The sequence below is a fragment of the Staurois parvus genome, unplaced genomic scaffold, assembly GCF_062004578.1.
Source record: "Staurois parvus isolate SC_StPar_1 unplaced genomic scaffold, SC_StPar_1.0 ptg000310l, whole genome shotgun sequence".
Taxonomy (NCBI): domain Eukaryota; kingdom Metazoa; phylum Chordata; class Amphibia; order Anura; family Ranidae; genus Staurois; species Staurois parvus.
This window is the reverse complement of record NW_028318106.1, coordinates 1,069,119-1,080,000: the sequence shown is the minus strand read 5'-3', so window position 1 is coordinate 1,080,000 and position 10,882 is coordinate 1,069,119. Positions and strand designations below refer to the sequence as shown.

At 41.4% G+C, this 10,882-nt stretch overlaps 1 protein-coding gene across 12 annotated transcripts in view; it reads left to right on the top strand.

Annotated features, from left to right (window-relative positions):
- NEDD4L (NEDD4 like E3 ubiquitin protein ligase) overlaps window positions 1-10,882 on the top strand; it is a 635,056-nt gene that overhangs the window by 526,866 nt on the left and 97,308 nt on the right. For 11 of the 12 annotated variants that reach the window (XM_089683436.1, XM_089683437.1, XM_089683438.1 and 8 more), the window contains one exon: window positions 5,627-5,793. In XM_089683436.1, coding sequence (XP_089539562.1) covers window positions 5,627-5,793 — 167 coding nt within the window. The remainder of the gene's footprint in view (window positions 1-5,626; window positions 5,794-10,882) is intronic. The other variant, XM_089683429.1, reaches the window with a different exon arrangement.

Sequence of the window (10,882 nt, the reverse complement as noted above, 5' to 3'; positions counted from 1 at the left end):
TAAACTGTCTCATCAGTGGACAATTGTCTCTTCCAGGTTCATGCAGCCCACCCCCTGATGACAAGTATCTTCTAAACCGGGTGTCGGCAACCCGCGTCTCCAGAGCCGCATGCGGCTCTTTTTCATCTTTGCTGCGGCTCCGGAGCACACTGCCCACCAGGTGACAGGCAATAGGGTTTCAGTGGTCGGCAAGCCGCGGATCGCAAGCCACATGCGGCTCTTCTGTGTGCCGTGCGCCCGCTCCCCTCCCTTCTCTCGGGCGGCCGCCTCAAAAGTCAGGACTCTTTTAATCCGGCCCGCGGAGCGTGGAACATTAGCTGTCAGGATGTAGGCGGGGCAGCCAGGATGTAGGCGGGGCAGCGTGACGAACTCCTCTCACAGTCCGCCCTGAAGACCGGAACACAGCGCCGGAACACAGCGAGAGGAACGCGCGGAGCAAAGGTAAGTGAATTGAGACAATATGGGGAATTAATTACTATAGGGGGGATGAATTACTATGGGGGATGAATTATTATATGGAGGATTAATTACTATGGGGGATGAATTACTATGGAGGATGAATTACTATATGGGGGATGAATTACTATGGGGGATGAATTACTATGGAGGATGAATTACTATAGGGGGGATGAATTACTGTGGGGGATGAATTACTATAGGGGGGATGAATTACTATATGGGGGATGAATTACTATGGGGGATGAATTACTATATGGGGGATGAAGCTAACTGCACGATCCTGTATATAGCATTAAGGTAAGAAACAATATATGCAGTGTCGGATTTGTTTTAAATGTTGCAATGGTTTTGCGGCTCCCAGTCTTTTTTTTCCCTTCGGAAACGGGTCCAAGTGGCTCTTTATGTCTTAAAAGTTGCAGACCCCTGTTCTAAACTGTCTCATCAGTGGACAATTGTCTCTTCCAGGTTCTTGCAGCCCACCCGCTGATGACAAGAATCCTCTGAGCTGTCTCATCAGGGGACCAACTGCAAGAACCAGGAAGATGACAGTAGGCCCCTCGATTATGTGCATTGGCACATGTGCTGTAGAGTACCGTGAGGCCTCCTGGGTTGCATACCATCAGTATTCCTGGAGGCTGCAGATGAGTGGGACATCAAAAAACCTAATGCAGCCACCAAATCTGAGGACTGGTGACCTGCAATATATAGTATATATTATACAATGCAGGCACTTAGTGGTGCAGGCACAAACCTATAGCTGACTCCTTCAACTTTTTTGTTGTCCTAAATCCTGAGCAAATGTAAGATTCAGTTTAAATGCTTACTGGTAGGGCTGAGAGCTGACTTGCCCCTACCACATATTACTTTTGCCCCATCACTTTTTTTAGACTGTCCATTGGGGGGGAGGGGGGAAAGGGCAGGTTAGGAACACTACCTGGAAGTGTTGAATCTGACATGACTACTGGACTTAGGACTCACAGGAAACTGGAGAAATTCTTTAAAAGTCTGTACAGTTATTGGTAGCTGATCGTATTGTACTGCTGTAACTTGCTTGGTGCCTCTGTGGTTTTGAAACGTTTACTTTTCAATATACTGTATAGGCCCCCATTGCTCACTTCTTTCTGGAAATGCTAATTACTAAGTGGCCCTCTCTAAGGTGTACCATGCTTTAGGTGTTATCTCTTTATAGAACTTCACCTGCCAACAGACTTATTAACCATACTATTGCTAATTTTCAGGACCTTTACATCTCAGTTGTGTGTGTATGTGTGTATATATGTGTATATATATATATATATATATATATTATAAATAGTTTCTTGCATCATATACATCCATAAGATTTGCAAACATTCCAAAACGTGCAATTTGTAATGTGTATTCCATCAAGAAAATGTAGTTGTAATACAATATATGTACATACATGTATGTAATATATGTACAATATATGGCCAAAGGCTTGCTGACACCATGTATGTGAGCTTGTTGGACATCCCACTCTCAAACATAGACATTAATTTGGAGCTGGCATCCACTTTGCATCATTAATGATCTCTACCCTTCTGGGAAGGTTTTCCCACAAGATTTTGGATTGTGTCTGCTGAAATTTGAGCTCATTCAAACAAAAGAGCATTTATGAAGTCAGGTACTAATGTTGGACAAGAAGACCTGGCTTGCAATGGCATTCTAGTTCATCCTAAAGGTGTTCCGTAGGGTTGAGATCAGGACTCTGTGGAGACCACTCAAGTTCCTCTAAACTCAAACCATGTCTCTAAGGCTTAAGAAAGAGGTGTTACTGCCTAGAAATGCAATACCATGCCCCTGGCATCTGACTCACTATATATAGTGGTTCCTACGATGTCAGATTGCTGACAGTTCAGCTCCTGTGCCTATGTCTCCATCCCATACCAGAGGCTTTGTGTCTACTGCATGGATGCACTGTCTGGGACCATAGATAATGGCTTTGTTCTCATTTATTGGACAACACGTGAGTGGATACTTATTCCTTTTCTCAATACATTTTCTATAGTGCTTCACTCTTGTGTTTCTTTTTATGGAGCTGGCTACTTTTGGTGACATACAGTAGGTAGGTGTAATGATAAGGTGTCCGCAAACATAGTGTATATATTTAAAAAAAGTTTCACAGCAAAACTGAAGTTCCATTTTGAACATACCCGAATTCCCATATTGTAAAAACTTGCCGAAGTTTTCCTTTCTATAAGCTATTTTTTATTATCTTGGTTAATGCCTCTGAACATGCTGGAAAATTTGTTAAGTCTATTCCTTAGCATGGCTCCCTGCCTGATTGCACATCATAGCACTCTCCACTGCTAGGACTATCTAATTTCTGTCTGTGCTGGCCCAGCTCCCCTTCCCTCTCTACATAACCTTTTATGTAGCTGCTGCAGTTAGAGCAAGGGGGAATACTATAGTGTGTCATTTGGGGCTGCTGACACTACATCCAAGATGGAGGCGTCTAGGAGCAGCCTCAGGTCTTTTGGACACACAAAGGAGGTCTTAACAGGTAAGTATCATGCCTTAAAATTTGTTAAATTCATACATAATTTTGAGGGAAGATTTTTGTTGAAATTCATGGTCTGGCGTCAGGGTTTCTTAAAATAAACACTTTTTGCCGAACATATGCAGGTTTATTAGCGACCACCTGAGAGTCAGGATTTTTCAAGCGTCCCTTGTCTTTATCGGTCTCCGGACTGTTCCTGAACACTAAGATTAATCAAGTGATGTTAATTCCTGCAGCTGCTGAACATTCCCAATGCATGCAACTCACTGGAAGGGAGCGGGTGTAAAATCAGCCATTACTCTCAGTTTAAACACTTGAACGATTATTGCTAGGAAGGAAAACATCATATAGAAATAACAATTGTTAGAGCTTGTTTGCCGTTTCAGAGATGACAATGGGAGGTTTAGGTTCTTGTAATCTGTATTTATTCCAGTGCTGATTATACAAGGGAATGAAAACACATATTACAGGTCAGACTGGAAGGTGGAAACACAAGGAAGAATTTTAATGAAGGATGTTTAGAAATTCCATTCTAAAGGTATCTATAGTCATAATATAATGGCCCAATTGGATGACGAATGTGGAGGCCCCCAACTCAGCCACCAGCTGTCATAGGGAATTTGTGAGATAGCAATTGTTACCTAATCCATGCAAGTATCTTCTCCTGCTACCAATAGCATTCATGGAATAGCATAAATACCATTGGTAACAGAATTTACCTACCCCATGCAGTCGTAAGATAGCATTTGTTACCTACCCAATGCAAGGTTCTTCTCCTGGTACCAATAGTATCCACACCCTACAGCTGTGTTTTTCAGCCTTTTGTTTTTTAGCTAAGGCACCCTCTAAAATTATGGACAGTCCTGAATTACTCATTAAAATTATGGACGGTCCTGAATTACTCATTAAAATTATGGACGGTCCTGAATTACTCATTAAAATTATGGACAGTCCTGAGGCACCCCATTCTAAAATGTTAAAAACGATTTTAATTGTTTTATATAACGCAGCGACATCCACACAGGTAGGACCCCCAATGTTAGAGGGGATTTATTCTTCCAAAGATAATAAATTTTTACACACTGGTACTGACTAGTATTCCAATGTTTCTCTTCTCCTTCAAGGGGAGGGTCAAACAAGGATGCTGTGCAGACAACCGACATCTTCCTTATCAACTGATTATGTCATTGGTTGTCAGGACGCCGGTGGCTAGAAGGTCATAATGGTGCACAATGAAAACCTGTGGCTTTGTGTAACTAAAAGGCAGGCTTTTTCCACCCCTTGGCTTGTATACAAGTTTTGGGAAATTTTTAGACATTTTGCCAAGGCTCCCCTGAAGAAACCTCAAGGCATCCTGGTTGAAAATGGCTGCCCTACACCATGACACCCCAACCCAGCATCAGTAAAAACATATGTAAACGTTATTAAAAAAACAACGGATTATTATTTACCCTGCATAGGGTAGAAATAAATAAATTGAGCAGAGTGTCATTAAAACTGTTACCCACCGACCTTACTAATTTCTGTCCCAAAAACATTGTTAAGCAATGCAAAAAGCTGGAATTGACATGCTGGGCTTCTTTCCACTGCCTAGCATACACCACACCTAACAGAATGGAGCGCCATTACACAGAGCCCACAAATTAAAACACAAGTGGTCAAAGCTGGTCATAAGAGAAGACAAGGGATAACAAATATTTCAATTCAAAGGAACCTTTCAAATATAACCAATATTATAAGAAAGGTGAGTATCATAGTAAGAGAGACTCCCTAAACATAGAAACTACCCAATAGAGGGAATACAATATAAAACAAAAACAGAGTAGTACGCAATGACTTAAAAAATACAAAAAAAACCAAAATTATGGCATAAAGTAAAGCTAGCTGTACGTGGATAGATATGTCTTGTTTAGTCCTGTTTGCTTAATGAGAGAAATCAACCGATTCTCCCATCCATTAATGTATTCAGAGAGCCACACCACCCTAACTACTCAGCTGCCTGACTACCCAAACAGTGACTACCACCCAGCTCAGTCGATTTTTAAACGGATGTCGAGCTGTGGGTGGCTCTGATGGCAACAGGAATCGGACAAAATTCAGGCCATGTATGGCTAGCTATAATTAACCCTACATGAGTAAAATAAAACATAAAAAGACAAACTCAACAGCTAAAAATGATTACAAATTGAAAAAAAGAGAACAAAAAGAAAGATTAAATCAAAGTAAAAACTCTAAGGGGTTGATTTTCTAAAACTGGAGAGAGCATAATCTGCTGCAGCTCTGCATAGAAACCAATCCACTTCCACATCAAAACTAAATTAAGCAAGCTGAAGTTAGAAGCTGATTGGCTACCATGCACAACTGCACCAGATTTTCCACCTTGCGTTTTAGTAAATCAACCCCTAAATGTCCACTTTTCCTGGTAACATGTCAGGCTCTACTATATGCAATTTAACCAAGGACTGAGCCAAGGGTCACAATGACGGAAATTTAACTGCATGTCATTGACCATTTTCTGTCTTTTTGGGGGTGGGGGGTTTACACGTACAGCTTGTATAAAATGTTTAATTGGTACACGTTTTGGCTTTTTGGTTTACGAGTTGCTTTTGTTGGTGTTGTTTGCTGACTAATACTCTTGTTCTTCAGCAGGCCTGGGATGTTGTAGATTCCAATGACTCTACCTCTTCACACCAGCAAGAACTGCCAGTCCCTCCTTTACCTACAGGATGGGAAGAAAAAGTTGACAATCTTGGGCGCACATACTACGTGAATCACAATAACAGGACCACCCAGTGGCATCGGCCAAGCCTAATGTAAGTATGAAGATTGTATAGCCTTTTTCTATGTGAAATTTACCAGTATAAGCCATCTTTAAAGAGGTCAATTATGTAAAAAACACCTTAATTTGCTGTGCGGTACTGATCATTTGGGGTAGCGTACTAATCCATTTGGTGGTCAGCTGTTTCAGATTGTTGTTCAAGTGCTTTCGGAAGTTGGCTGCGTCATGGCGGAAAAGGCATAGTTGTTCCAAGCCATTGTAAACTCACAGTTCTCCATGGCCCTTGAGAAACAACAAATCCATGAAGATACCAGCTGTGTTACCCTTCTGGTCATTACTACACATTAAATTGGGGGGGGGGGACCCACCTTATGGACAAGGATGGAAAACCCCTATTAGCACACATACCTCATTCTTAGGGGGGCTTAATAACATATACAGAACCTTGTTTATAAAACAATTTGAACGATGTTTGGTGCATCATTCATTTCAATTGCTCTTTTATTTGTCAAACCAAGTTCAAATTTACAGATCACGTTGTGGCCAGGGGCGGAATAACCATTTGGAAACTCAGGCACTGCCCGAGGGCCCGGGGTCAGTAGGGGGCCCCATGAGATGCCCCTGGTACCTTTTTCATAGGCTTTTTTGAGTTTGGGCAAGGACACAGGGGCCCCATGATCCCCTATTGCCCGGGGGCCCCATGAGTTGTCAGTCCGCCCCTGGTTGTGACTTGTATATTTGCACTTGGTTTGATAAGTAAAAGAGCAATTGAAACGAATTATGGACTACATACACATCCTTCAATTTGATATAAGTTTTGCAGTGAGTATGAAGGCTGCTTGTGGTAGTTTGCTCGTCTGATTTGGATTACAAGTGTAGCTCACCCTTGACTAAATATAAATATGTATAAGTATATATACAGTGGATATAAAAAGTCTACACGCCACTTTTAAAATGTCAGGCTTCTGTGATGTAAAAAAATGAGACAAAGTTAAATCATTTCAGAACTTTTTCCGCCTTTAATGTAACCTATAAACTGTACAACTCAGCTGAACAACAATCTTATAGGTGGGGAGAAGTAAAAATATAAAACTAAAATAATATGGTTGCATAAGTGTGCACACCCTTAAACTAATACTTTGTTGAAGCACCTTTTGATGTGATTCCAGCACTCAGTCTTTTTGGGTATGAGTCTATCAGCATGGCACATCTTGACTTGGCAATATTTTCCCGCTCTTCCTTGCAAAAACACTCCAAATCTGTCAGATTGTGAGAGCATCTCCTGTATACAGCCCTCTTCAGATCACCCCACAGATTTTCCATCAGATTCAGGTCTGGGTTCTGGCTGTGCCATTCCAAAACTTTAATCTTCTTCTGGTGAAGCCATTCCTTTGTTGATATGGATGTATGCTTTGGGTCGTTGTCATGCTGAAAGATGAAGTTCCTCTTCATGTTCAGCTTTCTAGAAGGAGCCTGAAGGTTTTGTGCCAATACTGACTGGTATTTGGAACTGTTCATAATTCCCTCTACCTTGACTAAGGCCCCAATTCCAGCTGGAGAAAAACAGCCCCAAAGCTTGATGCTGCCACCACCATGCTTCACTGTGGGTATGGTGTTCTTTTGGTGATGTGCAGTGTTGTTTTAGTGCCAAACATATCTTTTGGAATTATGGCCAAAAAGTTCAACCTTGGTTTCATCAGACCATAACACATTTTCCCATATGCTTTTGGGAGACTTCAGATGCGTTTTTGCAAAATTTAGCCGGGCTTGGATGTTTTTCTTCATAAGAAAGGGCTTCCATCTTCCACTCTACCCCATAGCCCAGACATACGAAGAATACGGGAGATTGTTGTCACATGTACCACACAGCCAGTACTTGCCGGATATTCCGGCAGGTCCTTTAATGTCGCTGTAGGCCTCTTGGCAGCCTCCCAGACCAGTTTTCTTCTCATCTTTTCATCAATTTTGGAGGGACGTCCAGTTCTTGGTAATGTCACTGTTACGCCTTATTTTCTCCACTTGATGATGACTGTCTTCACTGTGATCCATGGTATATCTAATGCCTTGGAAATTCTTTTGTACCCTTCTCCTGACTGAAATCTTTTAACAATGAGATCCCTCTGATGCTTTGGAAGATGCCTGCTGACCATGGCTTTTGCTGTAGGATGTGACTAAGAAAATGTCAAGAAAGATCTACTAGAACAGCTGAACTTTATTTGGGGTTAATCAGAGGCACTTTAAATGACGGCAGGTGTGTACTGACTCCTATTTAACATGATTTTGAATGTGATTGCTTATTTCTGAACACAGGTACATCCCCAGTTATAAGAGGGTGTGCACACTTACACAACCACATTATTTTAGTTTTTTATATTTACTCCCCCCCAGATTTCAGTTTGTTTTTCAATTGAGTTGTACAGTTTATAGGGCACCATAAAGGTGGAAAACGTTCTGCAGTTATTTATTTTTGTCTCATTTTTTTACATCACAGAAACCTGACATTTTAACAGGGGTGAGAAGACTTTTTATATCATATATATATATATATATATATATATATCTATATACAGTCATGGCCGAAATTGTTGGCACCCTTGATATTTTTCCTGAAAATCAAGTATTTCACACAAAAAAGGTATTGCATTAACACATGTTTTGCTATACACATGTTTATTCCCTTTGTATGTATTGGAACAAATATAAAACAGAGGCAGAAAAGCAAATATGACATAATGTCACACAAAACCCCAAAAATGGGCTGGACAAAAGTATTGGCACCCTTAACTTAATATTTGGTTGCACACCCTTTGGAAAACATAACTGAAATCAGTCGCTTCCTATAACCATCAATAAGCTTCTGACACCTCTCACCCGGAATTTTGGACCACTCTTCCTTTGCAAACAGCTCCAGGTCTCTCTTATTGGAAGGACACCTTTTCCCAACAGCAATTTTAAGATCTCTCCACAGGTGTTCAATGGGATTTAGATCTGGGCTCATTGCTGGCCACTTCAGAACTCTCCAGCGCTTCTTTGCCATCCATTTCTGAGTGCTTTTTGACGTATGTTTGGGGTCATTGTCCTGCTGGAAGACCCAGGATCTTGGACGCAAACCCAGCTTTCTGACACTGGGCCCTACAGTGCGACCCAAAATCCTTTGGTAATCCTCAGATTTCATGATGCCTTGCACACAGTCAAGGCACCCAGTGCCAGAGGCAGCAAAACAACCCCAAAACATCATTGAACCTCCACCATATTTTACCGTAGGTACTGTGTTTTGTTCTTTGTAGGCCTCATTCCGTTTTCGGTAAACAGTAGAATGATGTGCTTTACCGAAAAGCTCTATCTTGGTCTCATCTGTCCACAAGACGTTTTCCCAGAAGGCTTTTGGCTTACTCAAGTACATTTTGGCAAACTGTAGTCTTGCTTTTTTATGTCTCTGTGTCAGCAGTGGGGTCCTCCTGGGTCTCCTGCCATAGCGTTTCATTTCATTTAAATGTCGACGGATAGTTCGCGCTGACACTGATGCTCCCTGAGCCTGCAGGACAGCTTGAATGTCTTTGGAACATGTTTGGGGCTGCTTATCCACCATCCGGACTATTCTGCGTTGCAATCTTTCATCAATTTTCCTCATCCGTCCACGACCAGGGAGATTAGCTACAGTGCCATGGGTTGCAAACTTCTTGATAATGTTGCGCACTGTGGACAAAGGCAAATCTAGTTCTCTGGAGATGGACTTGTAACCTTGAGATTGTTGATATTTTGCCACAATTTTGGTTCTCAGGTCCTCAGACAGTTCTCGTCTCCTCTTTCTGTTGTCCATGCTTAGTGTGGCACAGACAGACACACAATGCAAAGGTTAAGTGAACGTCTCTCCTTTTTATCTGCTTTCAGGTGTGATTTCTATATTGCCCACACCTGTTACTTGCCCCAGGTGAGTTTACAGGAGCATCACATGCTTGTAACATTCTTATTTATCCGCAGTTGTGAAAGGGTGCCAATACTTTTGTCCAGCCCATTTTTGGAGGTTTGTGTGACATTATGTCGAATTTGCTTTCTTTCCTCCCTTTTTTTGTTTTGTCCCAATACACACAAAGGGAATAAACATGTGTATAGCAAAACATGTGTTAATGCAATACGTTTCGTGAGAAATACATGATTTCCTGGAGAAATATCAAGGGTGCCAACAATTTCGGCCATGACTGTATATATGGTTTGTGGTTTTATATACAGCCAGCTGATGGAGCTGTTGGCTCCTTTTAACATGTTTTGCATCTTCTTTTCACCTACTGTTGTACATAGCATGCTGTTTACAGAACTCAGTGCCTCAGGCTGACATATATCACAGAATTGAGTAAGTCAGAGCAGTGTTCCCTCCATCTCTCAGTCTATGGCTCGGTTTGAGATTGTAGTCAGAGAGAGAGAGAACAGTCTTCTATGCTGCTTTTTGCTATAAAAAAAAAGCCTGATGATTGGACAATAAAAGGAGCAGCAACACACTGTTAAGTCATCACCTCTGCTCATTCTGCTCTCCTTCTGCCAGCACATGTGTGTGCAGCACAGCTTGATTGGCTCTTAGTGCTGTCCCTCCCTCTTCCAATCTTAGTGCTTTTGTGCAGGAGATATTTCCCTTTGTGATTAATAAAGTAATTTGAGATGACATCAAGACAGATTTCGATACTTTATTATAGTTTTATGAAAAAATACATTTAATTACATTAAAGTAATATACGCTGCATTAAACTGTGTTTTATACCTGCTGGGAGTTCAGCTTTAGCATGAATATTTCATAGGATCAGCATTATAACTCTGGCGTATTTCCACCTATTGCAGGAGTTATAAGGTAGCAGTCTGGTGGAGTGCAGATGTGAACAGTAAAAGGTGTCAACCCTTGTGTAATTCATTACGATAGGCCTGCACCGTCTTGTCTGTAGGAACACTTATATGAATGATAAGGGAGAAAATGTGTCTAATAAAAAGACTTATACCAGTGCATTAGGTTAAAATATGGAAAGTCACTCCTCCCGTGAGAGGCCATTACAGTGTGTGTTACTAGCAACATGTTTACTGCCTCAGGCTTCAAGTCATTTAAATTTTTATTAACAGCATGTAGACCCAACAGTAGA